Below are 25,101 nucleotides of genomic sequence, written 5' to 3'. Positions count from 1 at the left end.
GTGCATATTGGAAACGTCCATAAAAACCCTCAATATGCAATCAGATAAACTTGACATACAAATACACTTAATGGGCTCAATAGCTGAACATATAGCTGGCATAAATAAAAAACTTGACACTATGGCTGGCACATTTAACAGCTTCATGGAGCAAGTTTGCCCAAGTATGCCAACCCAGCCTTGCACCTGTTATCCAATACTATATAAACTGCAGGACTTGCCGCACTTACTAAAGGATATCCTGAAGGAATGCAAGCAGGCAAGTCAATCTACTAACAATTTTCAACCAAGTGGCGATTTGATTTCCTTTGACCATCAAGTGACCCAACCAAGCGACATAACCAAGTCTAGGAACGTAGAGGCAGCTCACAAAGCTGTTCCACTACAACAGCTGACAGAAGGAAATGATAATCAAATCAACTCAGGCATAATAATAGATGAAGGAATGGGTAACACAAATGTAAAATCCAACATTCTTTTGATAGGTCAACCCACCACCACTAAAACCCCCACAATTGATCAAACTACCAAAATTGACAATGGGACAAGACTCACCAAACGTCAGAAAAAAAGGGCCAGAAAAAACAGAAATCAACAACCTAGATGCGAACCTGAAAACAAACCGAGCATAGCAAACTTCCCCATTTTTGATCAAGCCAAATCAAAAATAAAAAACTGGAGTGTCACCAAAAATGATTCACCACAGTTGACGATAATGAAAGACAAAAAATATAACGGTCAGAAGAATGAACTTGACTGCAGGACAAACTCTTAGCAAACAAGCACAGAAAAATCTGCCCAGCAGACCCCTACATGCAGCAGTAGTCACCTCCCCAAAAGTCTTGGATACAGGGAACCTTCCAATTACTGATCAATGTAATTCTATTGGATCAAGTTCCTCCTTTGAACACGGAGTCAGCCTTGAAGGTCAATCAAGTATGCCATTAATGACTTGTCAATTCAAACTAGATAAACCTGATCTTGCCTCAACTCAAAGTCCTAGTCTGCAGAGTACAAATAAGCGGCACCCAATATTAGAGAAAGAGCAAAACAATGGCAAATCTGGTAATTACAGGCTTTACAGTCAGGTTACCAAAAAATCAACCAATAACGGCATGGCATCCACAATTTTAACCACCACCACCAGTGCGGACACAGAAACCGACAGGCAACTGGTAACAAACTTTAATAGGAAAAATTTGGAACTCATCAAAGTTACCTTCCCCACTGACATAAAGGCAGCTAACGCTGAAACAACAAACAAAGTAAGGGGAGGAGACCACCCTGAGAATCCGGTTGACGCAAATGAGTGCTTAGCAGCAATAAGGCAAACAACAAGTGTGGAACAAGAAGCAAAAACATTAACTATACCACAAATTCGACTCCAGAATGGTGCACTTAATTTACTCAAAAACCATCACACCGTTAACATAATAGACACGAAGTCGCATGCAAACGAAACCACGTCAAACCATTAAAACTTGTGACAATTTACAAACGATAAAGGAGGAAACCACTAACATAGCGAAACTTCTCTTTATCCCCGAATATCAACTACAAGGCTCACAAGATTACCTAAACCGAGGGAACATACTTCGCTTAACATCAGCAATTCCAAGCCTTGGTCACCTCACCAGATCTTCTCTCGGTTGAGTTTATAACAATGAAGGACGAGGCAAAAAAAGAATGCACGGTTACAACATGGAGGGACGCAAGTATAGTGACCCACATTCTGTCCGAGATGGCAAAATTTAAGAAATGGGGAATCGTTCTGAAGGAAGTGGCCAAGGCAGTGTATCCGTCCCCGCTCCTAAAAAAGAGCCACGAGATCGTAAATCAAGTACAGACGAACCGACCAACGCGCTCAGTCCTTCATGGTGCTAGGGGACCAGAAGTAACTGAGTTTGAGCACCTATGGCCGCAATCGACATCCCCCCAATTGAATCTCCCGCAAGTCAACTAATACTGAAAGACAAGTCATAAAGGTACTCTCCTGAAACATTGCGGGCGCAAAAGACATTGTAAACAAAAATGGCAAAGCTGCCACCTGGGCTCCATACGCAATAATAGCCCTACAAGAAACGTGGCTAATCGAGCCAATTGACATACCAGGCCGGCTATGCTATCATGTAAGTGCGACCCGCTCCCAACGCTTCGGGCGAGCTAGTGGGGGCCTCTCCATCTATATTTCAACAGCCTTAAACATCAAAGTATCACAACTGGCTGCAACAACGGCGGACATGCAAATTCTAAAACTGGAAAGTACGATAAGGGCCATAACCAGAACTTTAATTTTAATAAACACTCATGTTAATCCAAAAAAAACTCCCAAAAAAGCACTCTTCCAACGTATAATAACAGTGGTCTCAAACCTGCGTTTGGAACACCCCAACTGGGAGATAATTCTCACTGGTGATTTTAACTCTAATCTGCTTCAAGAATCAGAAGATGAAACTAACATCAACACAGCTAATGAATTTTGGAATGTTATGCCGCAGGTGATTCCTCAAGTTAGGAAGGGGGACAAGGAGGGCAAACAATTCATGTGGGATCTAGAAAATCTTGGCCTTAGGGTACTAAATGGAAGATCTAACCAAGACAACCCCCCCTCCATGACCTACACAGGTCACAACGCAAGCTCCATTCTGGACTACACGTTAGTCACATTACCCCTGTTAAGTCAAGTACAAGACTTCCACATAATTTGTTCCTTGGACAGTGACCATTCAATGCAACATCTTGAGATTAGGACGGGCATAACTAAACACGCACCTGCGCCCATGCTACCAGGCAACACCACTACTATTAACTTGAAGCGGCTTAAGTGGACGAGCAAATCCCTCCCTCAAATAGCTAATGATGCTAAGAACTTATTACAAGCGCTCCTTATAGAGAACGTTCTGAGCCCAGAAATTTGGAGTGACTATTTGAAACCACTCCTGAGGACCAGTACAAACAACAAAACCAAAACCCCTCTCAAATTTAACATCAGATTCGATAGCTCAGCACGATCATTAAGGAGGCACTTGAAAAAATTAACGCATCGAGTACATGGTCAAACCCAACATTCCAGTGTTTGGGAAGCAGTACGTAAGGCCAGGAAACCATATAAGAAATTAATATGGACTGAAAAGCAAAATCTTGTAAATGAATTCTGGTCTAAATTACTGCATAATATAAAGAGAGCAGACTCTAGGGCGTTCTGGTTACAAGTTAACTCCGTAAACCGGACAGTTCAACCAATAAGTATGACCTGTATAACCGAACCGGAATGGACCCAACCTATAACGGATACATTTTCAATAAATAATTGGATGATACCGGCAACTTTGCTTAGCAAAGTAACAGTTAAATCAGTGGGAGAACACATTGTCCAAGTCCATCAAGGGGACCGCCTAAAAGCTGTGGAAAACTTGGCACCACACTCCAGGCAAGACGAAGAGCAAAGCATATTAAAAATAATCAAGAAAAGTAGGCAAGAAAGCGCCCCTGGTCCAAACGGCGTTCCGCAAGCCAATTATAAGGAGGACCCACAGTACTGGGCCAGTAAATTCGACTTGCTCTTCCGAACAGTAAACAACACAGGTGGTATCCCTGAGAGCTGGAGGGGGGCGATCATAACCCCAATCTATAAAGGTGGAGACCGTAAAGATCCAAATAACTACCGTCTGATCGCCCTCATCGACGCTGAAGCAAAATACTACGCGTCAATGATGCTAGCAGACCTGGCCCAATGGGCAGATAAGAACAACAAAATACCACTGAATCAGTCTGGGTTCCGCCGTGGCATGGGAACAATGACGAATGCTATGGCCCTATGCCTGATCGCAGAGAAAAGCCTACAGAACCGCCAGGAGCTCTACACCTGTTTTGTGGACTTCAAGGCGGCATTTGACCGCGTCAACAGGCAATTGCTATGGGCAAAACTAAAAAAAACTGGGCCTACCGGACTCTATTCTCTTGCCCATCATTAACCTGTACACTGACACCTGGATGCAGGTAAAAATTGACAACGGGCACTGCCTAACCCGGAAGATCAACACTGCCGACGGCCTAAAGCAAGGATGTGTTTTGGCCCCACATCTATTTATGGGTGATCTGACAGAAAGCCTGGACAAGGTCAACGCACATCCTCCCCGGTTAAGTAGCCTCCGTGTAACGCACTTATCATACGCGGACGATGTGGTATTGCTGAGCCAAACAAAAATTGGCCTCCAACGCCTACTGCATGACATGTCCGTCTACACAAAAAAGAACCTGTTAACCATAAACATCAGGAAAACAAAGGTAATGCTCATAACGCGACGACGCAAAACTTCACCAAACTTCCGAATAAACAATGATCAACTGGAAGTGGTAAACAGCTACAAGTACCTGGGGGTACATTTAGACAACCGCCTCCATTTCCAAGTGCATTTTAAGGAAATGGGAAAAAAAAGGGTCCACCTTACTGCACGCTTTCACTAGTTTGGCAGCAGAGCTAAAAGGTCCTCTTGTCTCCCCCTTGCTAACCGCAATGAAGTCAAAGCGGTTACCCACAATAGCATATGGGAGTGTATTACATCATGGGAAAAGTGCTACTCTCATAGACAAAATACAAACTAAAGTCTATAAACGGGTCTTTTCCCTACCGAACAGCTCCTCACCAGCGCAAGTAAGACTTGAATTTGGATTACAATCACAAGTACTACTGAAAAAATATGAGGCTATCAAATTTTGGTACAACGTTTGGAGGAACAAGGAGAACAAAATGAATGGGGCATTGTGGGAAGCAATCCACACAAACCCGAGCTCCGAGCACGCAAAGTACCTAAAACTCTCACTAGATACAACCGAGCTGGGACCACTGTGGGAAACAAAACTGCCAGTTTCTTCGTTCAAACAAGCGGTCGTGAGGATCGCCAAGAAACACTCGCTTCTCAACGATAAAATAACCTTCAGCGCCCGGACCCACGCCTGGATGACCATCAAATAATACATAAAGCCCATACCAGCAGCTTATTTAGACATGGCCTTCTCGTACTTTATCAAATGTAAATTTCTTCAACTAAGGCTGGGTAACCTCCCGACAAGATTTGATCAACCAAAATGGAAACCACAAGAATCAACGGAATGTGACCTTTGTGGCGCAGGTAAACAAGACATTATTCATATAGTTTGCATCTGTCCGGCTATGTATCAAGGTCGGCGGTATTGGCTAAAGGACAAGCTCAACGAGCAAGGAGTTCGTACCTGCCGGACTGCGATAATCCAAATCTTATGCACTGCGGATCCTCAACTGATTTGTAGATCAGTTAAATTCCTGGACAGTTTCGTGGAAAAACAAGACCAATTGTCACAGGCCCGACCTTCATCTTGACTTAGGAACCCTGTTTCCAAAGACAATTTGTGTCCTGAATAACTTCACTGAAACTCACGTCAGTCTTTTGGACACTTAGAATACATACTTTTTCTCTTTTTTATATACTCAAATGTTCATTTTAAACATTGTGGAATTGTATATATTGTAACGGTTTTAATTAACCAACAATAAAGAACTACTTTACTTAACTCGACAGCCTTCAAAGTCTCTGGAGGGATTCCATTGTTCAGATGCTATGTGGGAGCTCCGATTACTGGGGAAGGTCTATGGAAGTCTTGGGCTATCAGCTGTTCATAGTTGGCACAGGAACTTTGTCTATTATCAAATTGATTGAATTCGGTTTGGGGGGGGGAATTGTTTTGCTGTATAAAATGGTGTAAAGACTGCGTTGTGATTCCCTACGGGGGAAAAAGCATGCAGAAAAAAGTGTTAGGTTAGTGAATATATCGTAATTACAGGTTTTTTTTTTTAAATAAAGTAAATGGCTTATTTCACCCCTTCTCAAAAGTGCATCCACTAATGCAGTTTGTCTCGCTGCAAAGTGGGTTTCTGTCTCTCAAAACAGACCTGCTTTGAATGGAGGCCAGATCTTAATCCTAATTAATCTGGGGTCATGCTGCCTTAGAGTGGTTCCTGTTGGTAAGAATAGCAATGGGAAAATAGAACTTGCCTTTGGTAATGTTTGTGAAGGGTCATCCAGCTCCCTCCCTTCTACTGAGGGCGGTAATTATTGTAAAGCTGTGTTGCATGCATATTTTGTGTTTAGCTATATCTTTGTGCTGAAAAATTGACAATTGTGATAATCGGCTCCTTTGACACTTTTATGTATCTGCTGTGCTTCTTCCTGCAAAGTTACGCAGATCTGTGACTGAAGACCCAGCACCACCTGGTACTACTGGGTTGGTATCGCTTCAATAAATTGTCCAGATCTAGCCTGATTTCTGGATTGTGTTGGACATCTGTGAGAAATGTGTCAGTATATTTGATTCAGACCTTAAATTTACGATTGGACTCCAATTATAGTAAACTCCCTTTCCGATTTTTCTTTTGGGTAATGCATTGTTGATTGATCTTTGGTCTGATAGTGGCCATATGGCATAGGTACGGTGACGGCAATCTGACCTTCGTAGCCCAGTAACCTACTCCAGAAATTCTTTTGGTGCAGGTGTCCATGAGATGAAACCATGCTTTCTTGCAGTTGGGGAATCTAACTAATAAAAAAAAGTTGCACCAAAAGCATAGATATGTTCAGTCTCTCCTGATGCTCTCAAAGTTGTGTTCTTCTTGGGCTTCAGCATTCATTCACTGTGGACGTGGCCACTGAAGTCTTGCTGGTTGTCCCAGAGAAACGCTGTCATCTTGACTAGTCTGTGTGAAAGTTGTCCAAAGATGCAGTAAACTATGTCCTACGGGCTGGCCTTGATCCAACAGATTAGGTAGGGTGATCATGGGCAGTGCTCCGATGCATGTTGGGACGTCCTTGCATCCATAATGAAAATGCCCTTTGACTGCTCTAGACTTCTTTGGGAGGAGACTAACAACATTGCTGCCCTTCACATGTTCCACTGATGTGGCACGCTCCCTAGAGTTGCTCTTGCCAGTCTAGTTCACCAACAGTACAAGATGTTCTGAGTATTTGTGGGGTCTGGGGATGGTCATATCAACAGCTCTCAAATTGAGAGTGCTGCCTTTTCAGGTCTCTCTCAATTACAGGTGACGTGATGGTTGCCCCTACTGCGTTCAGCCAAAATCCGCATTCCTCTGCTACCTTTCCCTTCTGCAATGACTCACAAGCTACTCTGATTTCCCCTTCCAAGACCATGCCCATCTGGTAGGTAGTGTTGGTTCACCTCCCACCCACCTCTTACGGAAGGACATATTCAAAATACTCACTCTGGCTCAGGTTCTTTCTGCTCTGGATCCAGAAGACTGGGTGGTGTCCTTGACTTTACAGGATATGTATTTTCATGCACCCATCCTGCAGTCCCACACTCTACTTTCAGTTCTTGGTGGGTATCTGATGAATTCCAATTTGTTGCTCTAACCATCGTTCTTACCTCTGCACCTTGGATGTTTAAGAAGGTGTTAGAGCTGGTCAGAGATGCATGTATTGCTGCATGACAATGAGTGGCCAATGAGGATGGGCTTGCCAGTCAGTCAAGGAACGGCAAGGAACAAAAGATCTCCGACAAAGAGCCCCTTTAAGTGTGCCTGTTGGGCATTGCTGCGCCGGCCCAACGAGGAGCAGGCTCAAATGAATCATGACACCTTGCTGGGTGTGAGCCCTAGTTCTGAAAGTAGTCTTTCTTCCCCCCCCCCCCCCGCCCCTGCCCCTTTTGTACCTCCTTTAATACGCTGCCAGACCTCACTAGCCATGGCATTTTAATGGTGACCACCATATCACCTAGGAACTTCGTACTCTTTTCTTTGTTAAATGCATCTAGGGCGTTTACGCTGGACCGATTAACAGCCTACAAATCTGTCCTTCCCCTTTGATAACCACATCAGAGGGAGAAATGGCAGAATTTTATGTTACCTTTTTAAAAGGAAGTAGCAGGCTGATGTCATCTGGTTATTCTGCCCTGAGAAGTGGACATCACATAAAAAACCTAAGTTTCTCAGTTTGTTTACAGGGACTGGACCAACTCCTGCCACTGCCGGTCACCATGCTTGGTTCCCGGTGGGGTGGGCACCATTTCCAAATTCCATAACCGGTTTTATCCATATTTAATTTTAGATCGTTCTTGTGCATCATTACATGATGTGCCCAAGACAACTGTAGAATCTGTCTGCCACGGTCTGCCGTTAAGGAGATAGTAGTAATAATAATTTGAGTATCTTCTGCATGCGATACTTGCGAGAAGCTGTGGTCCCCGATTAATTTAGCCAATGGCGTCACATAAATATTGAACAATGTTGATATGAGAGCTGACCCCTGTGGAACTGCCCCAGGAAGATAGAATTTGTCATATTCAAGGTTATCCCAGCACACCCTCTGTTCTCTGGTTTTCAGTAAAGAGGTGAGCATGGTTAGCGCGGTGTCTCAAATTCCTAATGTCTCCAGCTGTCCCGTAAGTACAGTATGGTTAGCCGTATCGAGCGCGGCTCATATGTTCAGTAGGATAAGGATAACCCTGCCACCCACATCAACTTGCCAACATATTTCTTAGTGGCCAGATTAATGTGGACTCCTTGGAGTGGTCCCATCGAAAGCCATGTTGAGTTGAATCTAGAAGATTGTTGATATTAAAGTACACCGTGGGCTCTGAGTTGATGGCCTTTCTCAAAACTTTGGCTGTTAAGGGCAGGCAGGAGATCGGACGGTAGTTTACTTCGAAAGGGTCAAGCAAAGGTTTTTTTGAAACTGGCCTGATACAGGTTTCTTCCATGAAGCTGGGAAGACGCCAGTCTTAATAACATTATTCAGGAGAGGGACAAGTTGACCACTAACTTTGTTCGAGACCCCATGAATGCTGTCTGGCGGGCATGGATCTGTCGGGGATCCCGATTTAGTAGCCAGTCATAAACGATGCCCACTGTCATTGGGGAGAAACAAGTCCGGTGGCTAGTGATGGATGCCTCATTTTCTGTGAGCTCAGCCTGAGGAGGCCGGCTGGAGCTCTGACCCTCTAGTTCCTCATATATTGTCTGAACCTTAGACTGAAAGTAGCCATTTTGTCTCAGAACTTGATCCGGGGCAAATACATTCCCCTGTTGGAGTTTAGATAATGTAGTAACTGTCTTCAAGAGCTCTCTGGCGGAATTCTTTCCCCTCTCCATTTTTGCTAGCATAAAAGATCATTTTAGAACTGTCTGCTTTATATTGGTTAATGTATGGTTATAGTTCTTTTTACCCACCACACTAGTGCACCATCCAAACACGCTTTAAATGTCTACATGTCTCAGGCTTCTGAAACTCTTAGCTTTGTCTACCCTCCTCGTCACTTGCACAAGCTGGCTCATAAAGACCTTGCAGCTTAACCTCCATTTCCAATGGGCACCGATCCAGGTAGGAGACTGCCTAGGACCTTCAGTGACGGTAGGTGTAAACTAACCGGTCTTGCATCAGGCTGCTGTTTCTACCCCACCCACTCACAGTAGTGGTAGATGTCTTTACTCTGGGTTGGAGGCCATCTCTTAGAGGTGAAGATGATGGATTTGTCTGTCAAAGCATCCGCTCCACAAACTTCCTGGAGTTTTTTGACATCCCACTGATGCTGAAAGTCTTCCAACCAACTCTCCAAGGGAGGCTGGTGCTGGTCTTCGCTCACAACCTAATGACCATGTATTACTGCAACAATTCAGGCGATTTGGGATCTAGTTGTACCTGGAGGAAGTTTGCCTTTTTGGAGAATGGTGAATCCAGGGAAACTTCTTTAGCCAGCCTCCTGGCATGGTTGTTGAATGCCTGAGCAGAGGTCAGCGGGCAGACCACAAATTATTTAGGTCTAACCAGCAAGTGAGGTAGCACTTTTTAAAAATCTTACTGGGAGACTTTGAGGGGTTCCAGTGTGATAGGGACTTTGTCTACCCACAGATTCCAGAAGTTTTTTGCCCAATTGTGAGTTTTTAATCAAAGATTGAGGGTTGCAAAGGCTCCTGGTTAAGAAATCTGGTAAGAGATCCCCACTCTGGGATGACCCTGGTTTCTCTAGGTGCCAGCTGAGCAAGGGCCCAAAACCTACAGCTAACCACATTTAAAAAAAAAAAACTAAAACTTTTCAGTGGACTAATAGTATGTCTGTTGCGTCTTGAGGGTCACAGGCTTCCCACACTAGTCAGCTACCATTTTTATTGAAGACTTGGGTGAACACACAAGTAGATTTGTTTAATATCCATTGCATTTCTCTTCAGTTGTCCCTTCCAAATGCAAGCCAATGTGTAAGACGTTTTTGAGAAATGCCCTTCGAATCGCATGCTAGTATGCGTACCCACAAATTCAGAGATGGAGATCAGAGACGTAGTTCAGGAGCAGTGATTTGTAAATTTCAGAAATGCATAGGTTTCCTGGATACCCAGTTTTCACTCTTCATATTTTACCATATGAATTACTCTATACCAAGTACACAATGAATCAGCTTTGTAAGGTCCAACTCAGTTGTTCGCTCTGGATCCCTTGGGTTCTTGGAAAACCTACAAACCCTATAAATCTGCAACCAAAAGGGTATAGTGGATGTAGTGGTATATTGCATTTGTAAATCTGCAATCCTGACCGGAAGTTACAAATAAAAACACTGTCCCTTTTTTCTTTTTTTTTTTTTTGGCCTAATCATGGCCTATCTTTTTTTTATTTAATTGGTTAGTTTATTTGGGAAAACATGGAGTTAGACAAAATTCTGAATGCAGCAAGGCCTTGTGTATAAGTGTCAATAGCTCTCCAGGATCACCCATAGATTTCACATATGTTTCCACCAAAGTTGGAAATAAGTTGAAAGCACAAATTAGGAAAAATTTAACTACCTCTTTGAAAAATGCAGATCGCACCGCACACATCTAGTAGGCCCGGAGTTCAGGAGCTAGAAAATTAAATGTCTTCTTGCCTTCATGTGCCACATTATAATTTTGTTATAGCAAGTTTTTTTATCTGTGTAATAGCATTGTATTTTGCTACGTTCTAGTGTTCAGATGAGCTAGACCTAGTTCATTACGGAAATTACCTTTTTAAATCTGAAAATACATGCCGCAAACGTTTTCGGAAGCGAAGCAGTCTCTTCCTTGACATGGCCATGTTATAAATAATAATTCTATTTTGTGATTGCACTTTATTTGATTGGATTGCTGTCCAGATAATGGAAGTCTTTATAGTTTGAGCTTTCAGCTAGACGAAAAAGGAGCTGCATTTAACTTCAGAAGCTATTTCCCTGACTATTGTATCTCCGACCTTATTTGTAATGAAAGTCGGAAGCATGCCTTGACTGTAATTGCTGTATTGTCCACAACTTTCTGTATGTACATTTTTATAAAGTGAGGCTTTTCTTTCGGCAGGCCTGTACAAGCTGACAAACGAGCTTCTCGGTGAAGGCGCATATGCAAAAGTACAAGGTTGTGTCAGTTTGAAGACTGGCCAAGATTATGCAGTCAAGGTAATGTAGGTAATATTCGTATCGCATTCTTGAAGGAGCAGTGCCTGCCATTTAGTCTTGACCCAAAAAAATGTCTGACCTTTTTCCTATATATAATTTCATACTTGTGACTGCAGCACATCGTTTTATTTTCTTCAAATGCACTGTATTTTATGCGAAGAACTTCATGGAGGTTTTGGAAGCAGTCTTTTATTTCCTTGGTGATGTGCATAATGAAGTCTAGTTTACATGACTAACTGGAGTCTCCATGGCATTAGAATATAAATGCTATAAATTCATTATTCTTGGGACTTAAGTCCCTCCCATGGTGCCAGACTTGTACCCCTTCCCTGAGTGGCCCAGCAGCAACGATGTCTTGATCCCTGGTGGTTTTTAATTTTTTTTTATCATGGGTGAAATCTGATGTCCTATATCACAGATTGTTGTCTTATTGACCCAGGGGGTGTCTGGGTGCCCAAAGCGCTAATCTTGTAGAGGTAAAAAGGTACTGTTTTTGTTGGGAGTTAAACTGCAAGTGTGCTGGTAGCAGCATACAGTGTAGGAGTGAGCAGGCCTTTTTACCTAGAGTTCGTAGAGAACTTAACATCATCTAGATTACTGCAAACAACTAGCGCCTAGGCGTATATGTAGCGCTTTACAAATAGCAATAAATAAATAAATACCTGGGCCATTGAACTGAAGCCTACAGGTGTACTCCTGTTAAGTTCTGCTTTGTTAAACTCTCACTTGGCTTGCATCAAGTTAGTATGTAGTGCTGTACAGTGTTGTATGCACGTGCTGGTAATATATGTGGCTGTGAATGGTCCCTACATTTTTGGTCTTCTGGTGGCTCCCCTGCGTGATCGGCACAGCAGCAGGTTCCAATTAACGGCAGCCCCTCTGGCATAAGGTAGGGGCAGGGGGCGCACCTGCGTACACACTGCACACAGGCAACAAGGGTTTGTTGGCACATTGGTGTAGATGACTGCTGCTAACATCACGGCATCCCCTACTGCCATATGGAGATCTCGGACTTGTACTTGCGTACTGGCCATGACTCTGATCTGTGTAGCAGCACTCTCCACACACCTCACTACAGTGAACCACTCACCAGGATCCACAAACCACCGCGATCTCTACGCAGTGGCAGCTATGCCATGGTTCTGAGGCCATGGTTCATGAGGCAATGCAGTGCGTCAGAGTATGTTGCTCCAGTCTGGTTCCCGCAGCGGCAGTGATTCTTGATCCTGTTCTCGTAGCGGAAGAAGGCACAAAGAACAATTGATGGACAGAATGTAGAACAATGTTATACATTCACCCCAGTACAGAGATCTCGGCCTAAATACATTGTTTTATTTGCTCCCCATGCCATTCCAGTTTGAACCTAGCCATATGCAAACCAGTCTTGACCCTGCGCCAAATGAGAACAGTCCAGCCCGAACTGCCAGGCCAGGTCCTCCCTGGAGAAACCGGTCCTAGGATGTTGATTCCAGTCCCGGAAAGACATGGCTTGGCAGTTCGGGTTGGACTGTTCCTATGAGGCACAGGGTCAAGACTGATTTGCAAATGGCCAGGTCTCAACTGGGGTGGCATGGTGAACAAAAAAATGATGATTTAGCCCAGATTTCTTGACTGGGGGTGAATGTTTTGACTTGTTCTGCATTCTGTCCATCAATTGTGTGTCTTTTGCTTTCTCTTGGCGGAGGATTCAGCTGTTCCACTGGAGTAAACTCCTAGGTCAGTAAACTCCTAGGTCCACTTTCAAGGGTCCAGAACTCGGATGGCACCACTTGGCCGGACAGACTCCCCTTGTTGGTACCTTTCAGGTCAGTAGTGATGGTGAACTGGTAGGCTGACTTCAACAATACTAGCGGGTGCTCCGATTAAGACACTGCACTTAAGATGGCAAATCTGGCTTTGTTAGTGAGGTTACATTGAATGTGACCCTCGTGATTACAATTTGCGCACTGCACTATATAATGTGCTCTAGTTGGCAAATTAGTTGCATGCTGCTGGTTAATTAGTTACTCCTTCAAATCTTTGATAGTTGAGTTATAATGCACTGCAGACCATTTAATGAGTTTTACTTAAAATAGGTTAAAGACTAACATTTATTTTATCAAAATTAGAGATCGATGTGTTTGAATTAAGTTATGTAGTGCTGATTTTATGACATTTGTGACTGTATATTAATGAATTGGGTGTATAATATTTCTATAAGAATTTATTTCTTGGAAGTAAAGAAAGGAATTGAATTGACAAGACTCACTTTGAGCCCAAGGGTTGGAACAGGAGGGTCTTAATCGTTTGTGTCCCTGAGACTTTGGCTACAGGAGGTAAGCACTTGGAATTGTAGTTCCTATTTCCCTAATAGGCTCTGCGCGTTGGAATAAGATACACTATAGGTTTGGCATAGGACTGAGGTCTGTATGCCCCTATCGAGTATATTAAACTGACTTACTTTGTGTGCCAGCTAAATCCGAGGCCACTGCAAATTCCTTGTAAACAAGAAGGGAGTAGTTTCTGGCAACCGCATAAACACTTGCAAAAACCACAGTTGATGGACAGAATGCAGAACAATGTTGTACATTCACCCAAGTACAGAGATCTGGGCCTAAATCTATCGTTTTTGCACTCCACACCACCCCAGTTCAGACATGGCCATATGCAAATCAGTTTGACCCTGTGCCTCATGGGTACAGTCCAGCCCGAACTGCCAAGCCATGCCTTCCCTGGACCGGAAACAAGCTTCCGAGGACCGGTTTCTGGCATTCCAGCCGTCTTCAGCCCGGCTTGCTTGCATCCAGTGGTGTGGAGAGCATGGGACTCACCGCATAAACATTACCACTTTTGTTTCACTTTAGAATCGGAACACTCTCAGAATCAATAGGTAACCGTTTACTCAGCTAATCGTGCATGCTTAGTTTCTTCGGAGTTACACAAAGTAGACGTCGTTTCAATAAAAGATTTTTTGAACAGTCTTATTTCTCGTGTAAGATATTTACTGTTACAATCTTGACCGCATGCGAGATATATTATGTACAGCGTAAGCAGTAGAAAGAAATAATACTGCGCTAGCATTATCTCTTAGCTATGACTCGTATTTATATACATAAATAACATATGCTAAAAATGCGTGTTCTCATAAGATGCTTCTCGAACTAGTTCTACCCCAGTGTACCTAACCTAAGTTTAGTACGAGGTAAGTAGGTGCTGTATTCTATAGTATGATCTAGTTTGGTATGCCAAGAGTCCCTCTTAAGTTCTAGTCTGCTCCATACCTTACAGTTCGTGACCCGGAAAGAGATTCCCACCGCTCATGTTAACACCCTGTGAAGGGAGTCGGAACACTGGAAGCTGGATTCTCTGCTAGCAGGGATGACTGCGTCTTGTCAGTGCGTCAGGCCGGGACACGGGCTCCTCTAAGTCGAGGTCGCCTCCTTACTTGCCGTGCAGCCGAGCCGTGGTTTGCCATGGTAAAGGAGAGAATATTTGTACCTGGAAGGTGCTCAGGAATGTTAGCATAGACGTAAAGTCAGGCAGAGGAAGAAGTCATGAATGAACCCTTAGGGTATAGCGGTTCATGCATAATAAATGAGTTCTTGGAGAAATCAATCTTGGGCTAGGGAAATGTTCAATGGCTTAGGGGTCTGGTTTCTAAGAACTCGTGACGTTTAGGTGGACAGATTTGGATAGCATGGCTTATGCCTAAATAAGGACTGGAATCTTATGCCTAAATAAGGGCTATGCGAATTGTGCCTATATAAGGACATTTATTCGCTTTAGGTGTGTGTACATGGGTTTTCCTGATACAAAAGTCACTCTGGGTTCAAATGATGTAGGCCCAGTCTTTCTCACCCAGGCAAGGTGGCTCAGTAAGGCAAGAGCACAGCAAGAAGAGTGCAGCAGAGTGACAGCCCTTTCAGCAGCACAGTATTTTTCTCTTCTAGGCAGGGTAGTCGGAGGTCCAGAAGTGTACTTATCCAATACTTATAGCCAGTGGTGCCTTTTTGAAGTGGGGAAGACTACAAAGAAAGCTTTGTACTGCACATATTTTCCACCTTCCTACCCACTATTGGGGGGTGGGGAGGGTAAATAATTCTTTGTGTAGGGACAAACACAGCCCTTTCAGGTGTTCACTCCTCCCTCCCTGCTCAGGATGGCCCATCTGCATGCAGATGACCACTCGGGCACACCTATCCTTTGTTTGTGTGTGGCTGTCTAGAGTGAATGTAGGAAGTCTCGGTCACCCATCCCAGAGGTGCATTCAAGAGACTTCTAAAAGCCCCATATTTCTAAAAGTGGCATTTGTTAAACTGGAATTTAAACTCTAACTTCAGCATAAGTTGTGATTTTTAAATTGAGTTAAATTACACTAAACTTAGTCAGAATTGGGAGTTCACTTTCCAAAGATGTAATATGGTAATCCCAGTGTTATCCAATGAGTGAGACCTTGCCATAGTGAAAAATTAAATTGGAGTTTATCACTACCAAAACACTTAAAAGTGCACGCCCTGCTTTATTTCATTGTTTTTAATGAACTGTACCCTGCCCTGTGGGTTTTACAGGGCCTACCTTATGGGATGACCTGTATGTATAAAAAGGGATGATTTAGCCCAGAGACCTGGCAAAAGGGCTACTTAAGTGAGTGGCCAATAGTATTTTAGCTATAGAAAGGGCACAAGCTCTAACGCTGGTTAGCAGTGATATGGTGTGCAGAGTCTTATCAACCTGTGGTGGGGCTGGAGAAGTTTGCAGAATTAAGTTTCCCCTGGCTCCTCCCCCTCTTCAATCCGCCACCTCAGTTTCACTTGCCGGCTTGTGCAGTCCTTGATCTGGTGCCGAGACTGTGTGGGATCACCCAAGGCCAGGGAGCGCTCTGCAAGTAGCATCGTCTGCTGCAGCTTCCAGGACACCGGCTCCTCATGTACCACCGGCAGCACCTAAGAGGGGGTGCTTCTCTGCTTACATACCCCTGGTTTACTGCCACCGAGTCCAACTGTCACTTCAGTGGGGACATAGCGCAGTGGCATATGTTTCTCAGCCTTCACTCCTGGCTGTGCATACGCCTTAGCAGCAGCCTCTCAGCCCCAGTGAATTTGTCGGATGAAGACCGAGCAGTCATGTCTGACTGTCTACTAGCGCCTTTTGGCTGCATCCTGGGCTCCCTTGGCTGGACCACTACAGTTGGACTGCTCCATTCCTGTAATCACAACAAGGAGATGCAGAACTGTTGAGGATAAAGAAGGGTGCCCTGCGGAGCACATGCTTGGAAAACTATTTGGCCATCTTGATTGGCCATGCCACCCCATTCGCCCTCTCCTCCCTCACCACCCCCGCACACACCACCATGCGGACAAATGTTGGTGGCAATTGGCAAGGTGTTAGCCTTGATAATAGTGAAGTGCGTGTATGGCCTCACATACCATATTACTGGTTCTAAAAGTGCTTTACTCCGACATCCGCACTGACATGAGGTGCCTGCTTGATTGTTCCCCATTCATTTGTCTCGCAAACAATTACTCAGAATCTTTTAGCATCTTTACCTGCAGCCCAGTCTAAGGATTCTCCTGGTTTGCTTTTTGATTTGGAATTTCTTTTTTATTTTTTTCTATTTTTACTATTTGGGCTTTATATTTTGTCTTTAGTGTTTAAAATCTTCAAACGTAGCAGTGTGGTGACTGATTTGAGCATCAACTTTTTTTATATATGGATAATTTATCCCTCATTTCATTGTATCCATTTAAAATGACACTAGATCTTAATGTTCGGCAATGAAAATAGTTATGAATTGCTCTAAAATTCATTAATAGCAATTCCTCATTTAGGAGGGCCTCTCACCAAATGTGCCCTTACCTCTGCTATATTGGGTGGAAATTAATATTGTATTCTCCGTTTGACCCTTTGGCCTCCTTCTGTCTTCCACTTTGATCTTCTCCACCTAGTCACGAAGACCCCATGTGGTGGCAGTAGGCCTCGGTTCCACCTTTTAGGCAGTTCCCGAGGAATGCCAACTTTCCTACCTTCCAAGTGTACCCCACCCTTCTGCACTTGGATTGGGGGCCCAGACTCCATTCCTTGCATCAGTCAGTTCTCCCCCTGCAATCTGGGTATTCCGTCAACTTCCATCGTTCACTCCTCTCAAACTTTGCCTCGAACCCCAAGAGTGCTGCAGCGACCTTCAGCACCGCACCCAGGTGGCCATTACACCATGGCATATCCTATAAATTACATGCCTAGTACGTATGGTCGATAATTAAATTAAAAGCCATGCTGCCACCTCCTGCCAACATTGATGCGATAAAGTGGCCTGGGACGATTAACCTTTCCGCTGCATCCAAGCAGGTGCTTGCTTCAAGGTCGGTCTCAGAACACCTGGCCAGCAGGTAAAAGCTCCTATTGTTGGTTTACGTTTTTTCTGGTTGTTGTTGTATTTAAACTTTTTCAGCCGTGTTTAATAGTAGGGCCATGTTTCTGTTGCCTCAAACTCGTAGGCAACCAACCTACCCTGGCTGGTTTCTATGCAGCTAAATCCCCGTGTCCTTTGCCTTCACTGAGTACGAAGTATCATCTAAATCTGCAAGTTTCACATCTACTGATGCAGCCTCGTTCTGGGAACGCCTTTCGAATCCTTTGGTGGTTTGCTTTGTGAGCAATTGATCAGTTGCAGCAGTTGCTATATGCCCCTCCGTTAACTCCACTTTCCCCATCCAGCGTTGGGAATACTTTAAGTGTTTTATTTCTTTTCTATACAGATTATTGAAAAGAATACTGGGCATAGCCGAGGCAGAGTATTTCGTGAAGTAGAAACCCTGTACCAGTGCCAAGGCAACAAGTAAGTATTCTTAATCAGGGTTTTTTCCCCGTTTTTTTTCATGGACCATTGATCCCTGATCTAACAGTGGCTTTGGTAGGCATAATCTCCTTCACCCACCCCTCCACATCTCCTCATCGCTCTAGCTCTATGTGAGCAGAGAAGCATTCACTTACCACCATTTCACGATGATAGCAATACAATTCTTACCAGAATCTCCTGAACCACGACAGTGCAATTGTTATGCAGTAACTTTCAAGGGAGTACACCCACAAAAGGAGACCAAGGCACATCAAGAAAGTAGCAGCCTCGCAAATTTATGTACTTTCTATCGGGGGTGGGGGGTGCGTTTCATATTTCTAATACCTATCAAATGTTTATGTAGCCGAACATCTCCACATGACAATTTCAAGAGTTGATTAATAGGAAATAAATTAAAAAAATTAAGTAAACAAAGGATACCAGAACAAACAAAGACACAAAAACATCAAAACAAGAAAACAAGTAGCAGTATGAACATGTGATGAAAACGATTTTATTTCTATTATCTAGTACTTAACAGGGAGGAAGTGGGAAAACAATTCTATTAACCAATTTAACAGTACTACAGGAGGAACGGGAAAGGTAGAGGTTGGCCCGCAAGATTTCAGCCTGTAACCAAAAAGTCAAAACTTACCAAGCCTAGTTTAAATCGAGGCAACAATAACTAGAATGCCGTGATGTGGTAAGCCGCTTGTTATATTGGGAACAAGGTATCCTCAAGACAGGAATCAGGGGCTAACAGTAGTTTGAGGATAGTTGATTGGGGGGAAAGGGAGGTATGTGGTTAAGTCTCACATGCTCATTTTAAATTAGAACCACATTTCATGAATTTTGCTTACCTACTACCGGCTGCCGCAATGATTACTCCCTGACCGGAAGTGGCAGAGCCCCAAAAGCTAAAGGGCATTTCGATGGCCTTCGTGAAGGGTGGCGCCTCTACTGTTAGCAGCTACATATGGGTTTTCATTCCTTCGAATACTGGTCTGAATCTTACCCCCTATTGTAAGTTATTGCCTTCATGTATAATTGTCAGTGCTGCCATCCACATCTTTCTAATCCTACTTTTTATATATTCTAGGAATATTTTGGAGTTGATAGAGTTTTTTGAAGACGAAAACCGGTTTTATCTAGTGTTTGAGAAGTTACGTGGAGGTACAGTACCCTTTTTAAAGCATTTTAATTTACACCAGTGATGAGGGCTCCTACATGCAATCTTCAAGTTCTGAAGGCACCTGTTGAGACCGGTGTGGCAGGAAGAGTAGAATAACTTGGTGAAAGTAATTATTACTTTAAAAGTAATCCTTTTTACACTAGGTTCTTAAACCTCCTTTCCAGTTTCGACATTAAGCAGTCCCCTCTAATACTGCAATATTGAAAAGCCTTATTAGTAGGATCTGGTATAAATTGCTTCCATTGCAGTTTGCTGTGTTTTTTGTTTTTTTCCTGCTTTCTTTCCCCAAAGAGGTTTTCGTGACTGTTTGGAGTTGTGCTACCATATCTCCTTAAACCTTTCAAAGCAAGGTGGGGGGAGGCGAGTTGAAGGTAGTTTGGAATAAAATGTGAGGACCTCTTGACTTCAGACTTCAACTAACTAATTTGCTTCAAATGGGTGTACACTTGTCAGCAGTATCGCTTCAGGAAAAACCAAGTGAATAGCACCATGAGGGGCCTTTTTCAAACCCTCCACTCCCCAGTATGAAATATGGACTCTCTTCACGGACTAGCCCACATGTAATGTCCTAGAAAGAATGTTCTGAAGCGTTGTAAGCGTCGCTCACTCTTAAGGTGCACTGTGCCTTCTATTACAAGCAAAGTGATGGGTCCTTATTAACCCTGATATTTGAAGAGCATCTAATGCTGACATTGAGGAAATCTTTTCATAGGCAGATGGCTGAGACAGGAGTGTAACAGACATCTTGCCAGATGTCAGACCGAAATCTTGACTTCTTGGAGAGCACTCCTCAATCGATGTGCATGAGGAGAAGAACTTTGAAGAGTAGTCTACTGAAGTGCTAGTTACAAACTACAACTCTGGAGAGGTAGTGACCATCTATTTGAGGTTGGAAAAACCTCAAAGATGGCGAAGGGGGTGGGAGTTCCTACTCTGCTCACCCAAGAGTTGCATGCCTTAATCCACTGATGCATGCTTTGGTTCTGCTTCCCTTGAATATATGGGCCCCCTCACAGGCTTGGTTACAAGTTGGAACTGCTGGAACCTGCCACTTAGCTGATGTGCCATGCCTAGTCCCTGGGGACCCAATCCTTTGTTACTGCCGGATTGTCTTAGTGTGAATTGCTTACAAATGCTGAGTAATTATTCTTGCATAAAGTGCTTTGAGACCCTAGGGTTTTGTTTGAATTATATACAGCTACAAATAAAATGAAGAGACTGATTTGGCACTACAAACCGTTTAGTATGTTTTAAACCACTTTTCCCGTCTGTCAAGGTGCAGTTCAGCTGCAGGAACACCTTTTTACACAGGGCTACACGTTGCAGGCTGTGGCTGCAGTTTACCATGTCTGCTTTGCCAGAACCCTTCCACTATCCCGTTCTACCTCATTACTCTAGGTTCCTTAAATGGGTGTTAATCTGGTATGACGTGCAGAGCATATAGGATTTGGATACCAAACAGTGGGTGCACTTATGGTAGGTACTATGATGTGCTGGCAATCAACTGGATTACTTTTTTTTTGCGTTAATCAAGTTATTATAGCAAATCTACAGCGATTCCTGAACGATGGACAGCTATCTTAAAAATATGACTGATATCCAAACTGCGTGGAATACTGCTCCAAAAAAATGTACCATGTTCTGTTTGTTGTCTGTTTGTGACCACCGAAGACACAGCCCGCATGATGAACACCATCCACTCCGGATCTCCGACCGACCCCTGCCCCACCACGTCTTAAACAAGGCCGACTCAATCATCGCACCCCAACTCCGGGGCGTCAACGCCTCCTTCGACACCGCCACCTTCCTGGAGAGCTGGAAGCACGCTGAGCTCAAAGCCCTACTGAAGAAACCAACCGCTAACCCCACCGACCTCAAGAACTTCTGCCCCATCTCGCTCCTCCCTTTTCCTGCCAAAGTCATTGAGAAGACCGTCAACAGACAGCTTGCAGCCTTCCTCGAGACGAACGGATCCCGAGACACCCCCCACCCCCTCGCATTCTGGCTTCCGAGCCAACCACAGCACCGAGACAGCCCTCATCACAGCCACAGACTACATCAGAACCCTGCTCGACAACGGGGAAACAGCGGCCCTCATCCTCCTGGACCTCTCTGCAGCGTTCAACACTGTCTGCCACCGCACCCTAGTTCAACGCCTCAGCATCATCAGTATCCAAGAGAAGGCGCTGGAGTGGATCATCTCGTTCCTCACCGGAAGAACTCAGAGTCCGCCTCCCCCCGTTTCGCTCCGAGACCACCGAAGTCATCTGCGGCATACCGCAGGGATCATCACTCAGCCCCACCCTCTTCAACATCTACATGAGACCTCTTGCAGCCATCGCACGCCAGCAAAACCTCATCTCATACGCCAACGACACCCAACTGATCCTCTCACTCACCAGAGACCCCGCCACCGCTAGAACGAGCCTACACAAAGGGATGAAAGACTTCACCGAGTGGATGAAGAACAGCCGCCTGAAACTGAACTCTGACAAGACTGAAGTCCTTGTCCTGGGACCATCGCCCTCCGCCTGGGACGACTCCTGGTGGCCCCCCGCCCTGGCCGCTACTCCCAAGCCAACAGACCACGCAACCAACCTGGGCTTCATCCTGGACTCCTCCCTCTCGATGACCAGACAAGTCAACGCCGTCTCCTCATCATGCTTCAAAACCCTACGCATGCTCCGCAAGATCTTCGATGGATCCCGACCGAAACCAGGAGGACTGTCACCCAGGCACTCGTCACCAGCCGACTGGACTACGGAAACACCCTCTATGCCGGAACCACAGCCAAGCTACAGAAAAGACTCCAACGCATCCAGAACGCCTCTGCCCGACTCATCCTGGACATCCCCCGACGCAGCCACATCTCCGGCCACCTGAAGGACCTGCACTGGCTCCCCGTCAACAAGAGGATCACGTTCAGGCTCCTCACCCACGCACCCATCTCTCCACGACCTGGGCCCCAACGACTGCCTGACCTTCTACACGCACACCCGCCAGCTACGTTCTACAAGCCTCGCCCTTGCCGCCGTACCACGCATCCGAAGAGCCACCGCCGGTGGCAGATCATTCTCCTACCTGACGGCCAAGACATGGAACTCCCTCCCCATCCATCTTCGGCTGACCCAGGACCATCTCTCCTTCAGGAGACAACTCAAGACTTGGCTGTTCGAGCAATAGCGGACACTTCCCCAAGCGCCTTGAGACCCTGCCGGGTGAGTAGTGCGCTATACAAGTGTTATGATTGATTTGTTGGGAGGATGCATACTTCCATAGCTACATCAAGTTCGTTTGAGAACGACTGACATCATACTCTGCTATAAAATGTGGAAAATACCATGGTTTGCACTCGTTGGCACAAATGTTTACTCTTTTCTCCTTTTTACTCCTATTTTCTCAAAAGAGGGATTTTTGGAAGCATGTACAGTTGCAGTACAAATGAATCCTGCACATGAAAGCTACATAGTTTGATGTAAATTAGTTGTTGGGCATATGTAATTGGGTGCGTAATCAACAAGATTACTGTGTTTGGCATACCTACTTTCTGGTGGTATAACATATTTCAGAGATGCTGGTCCTCATATGCCATTAACCTGCATATGCAGAGGTTTATAAATGTTAGGTCTAGCGTATTGCCTATTCAGAACTGTGTATTACCAATTACTTACAATAGCACCTTGCACCAAAGCTCACTTATCTGGAAAAGGAGTTCTCACAAAGATGAAGGCAAGAATGGTGGTCTAGGAGCAATGAATCCTGCCCTAAATTTTATGGTGGTAAAAGCAGAAAGAGGCAGCAGCATTATGCGATGTACACAAACCTGATCCGCTTGATTAAGATTCTTTGTTCTGTTCATCGGTGTTGGAAATTCTAACCTGATGTTCTTGGAATTACTTTCTTTTTGAGGTATTGTGAAGTCTGCATAAAGTGGAATCTGAGATTAGATGTGATTCTATTTTGCAAATTTTACTCATCCAAAAGAGCTAGATGGATTCTGCCACTGTTGAAGAGGGGGGTGGATGGAGGCAATGTCTCTCGCCTTTTTTTTTATCTGCAACTGTTTGAAAATGTTTACTGTGTGGGCGTTATGGCTGGATTTTTGAAAACCATATAGAGAAAAAGGAAAAGTATAATTTGTTAAACTTAGTAGGAAGCTGACTTGTCTACAATTTTAGTTTCGTCTTTAGGGGATTATAGAACCAACTGATGAGTACAGCTAGAATTGAGATTTATATATAGATTTCTCGTGTGTATTTTTAATTTATAACTCTGAAACTTTTTAATCTGGTTACTTAAGATTTTTTAATGGTACAAATCGAATAAAGTAAATTTGATTTGAGATAAAGCTGGTGACATTTAAGAACCTTGCAAGACTCCGTATGAATAGCGGAGTTGTTCTTCAGTACAGTTTTGATCAGTAAGGCATTATTGAACCATGCCATTGGACTGGCTCTTTTCACACAGAGTAATCCAAGGCAGTTTACAAGATGTTGCAGATGGAGTCCAAAAGCGCTTTGTGGTTAGCAATTTTTCTTTTTATCAACTACTGTGATTTAATGATTTAAGCTGTTCAGTGGTGAGAAGGGTCTTTCATGACAAATTAGGGTGTACCATCCCAATGCTGTTAAACAGTAATCCTGTGTGTTTAGATGCCTGGGCTGTATGATTTGCATGAAGACACTGTGCTGTGTAATTGATGCTCTCTGCAAGGATATTGCCTACAGCACGAGATGGCAATTCCCTGCAGAATTGGCATACTCTTCCTTTGGGGAAGACAGACTGTGTCCTTGACTTTGACCTGGCAACTATTGCGGAGTCTAGCGAACCGATTTCCAGCTGTCAAATGTAAGTAAGTACTATGTGTGCTGGATGAATGTAATTAATGTTAAGTGAAGGACAAGAAGGCTCCTGGAGCCCAGATGAGGCTGAAACGTGTCAACCAATAGATGCATGGGTTTTAACACCCTAGGCATCACCAAGATTCTTTTATCCACTTTGGACCCTTCCAATAATAAAGGGTATTAACCGAGAAGGTGCAGAGTTTCTGTATGCCCGCATAGTGTCCTGTCATCTCAGAAGGAATGACTCCAGGTGTTACTCTAACCAATGGGGTAACAGTTCCTGGGGCTTACCCTACCTGCTTTGGTTGTGTTTTTTTAAAACTATCTCACGTTCTCAGCCTCACTAAGCTTGGGCTGAGGTGTGTGGGTGGTGCACAATGGTATTCCTGGTGTCCTCCCACATCTAACACAATCCAGCTTAAAGCAGGTCTGTACCCACAAGCACCTAAGGTAGAACGAAAGTTAAGTTTTCAGCAACCGGAGAGCTAATGCCCTAATTGTTTTGGCATCCGGTTTACTACTTTTGTAGTGTGCCACAAGTGCTCTATGTAAACCCAGTGTAGAAAAGGAAGGATCCAGACAAAGTAAGTTGAAACGCTTTTAATCTTCCAGTATAATGGTATAGCGACACCAGACAGAGCAAATCCAACAAACAGGCCACTGTGACTCTAATGACACAGGCCACTGTGACTCTAATGACACAGGCCACTGTGACTCTAATGACACAGGCCACTGTGACTCTAATGACACAGGCCACTGTGACTCTAATGACACAGGCCACTGTGACTCTAATGACACAGGCCACT

At 44.3% G+C, this 25,101-nt stretch overlaps 1 protein-coding gene across 6 annotated transcripts in view; it reads left to right on the top strand.

The window, feature by feature from the left end:
• Positions 1 to 25,101, top strand: part of MKNK1 (MAPK interacting serine/threonine kinase 1) — a 237,830-nt gene that overhangs the window by 52,537 nt on the left and 160,192 nt on the right. For all 6 annotated transcript variants that reach the window (XM_086952367.1, XM_086952369.1, XM_086952372.1 and 3 more), the window contains 3 exons: positions 11,348 to 11,445; positions 18,180 to 18,259; positions 19,359 to 19,432. In XM_086952367.1, coding sequence (XP_086808493.1) covers positions 11,348 to 11,445; positions 18,180 to 18,259; positions 19,359 to 19,432 — 252 coding nt within the window. The remainder of the gene's footprint in view (positions 1 to 11,347; positions 11,446 to 18,179; positions 18,260 to 19,358; positions 19,433 to 25,101) is intronic.

This window comes from Lissotriton vulgaris, chromosome 1_1, assembly GCF_964263255.1.
Source record: "Lissotriton vulgaris chromosome 1_1, aLisVul1.2, whole genome shotgun sequence".
NCBI classification, from domain to species: Eukaryota; Metazoa; Chordata; class Amphibia; order Caudata; family Salamandridae; genus Lissotriton; species Lissotriton vulgaris.
This window is presented reverse-complemented; position numbering and strand designations above follow the sequence as displayed.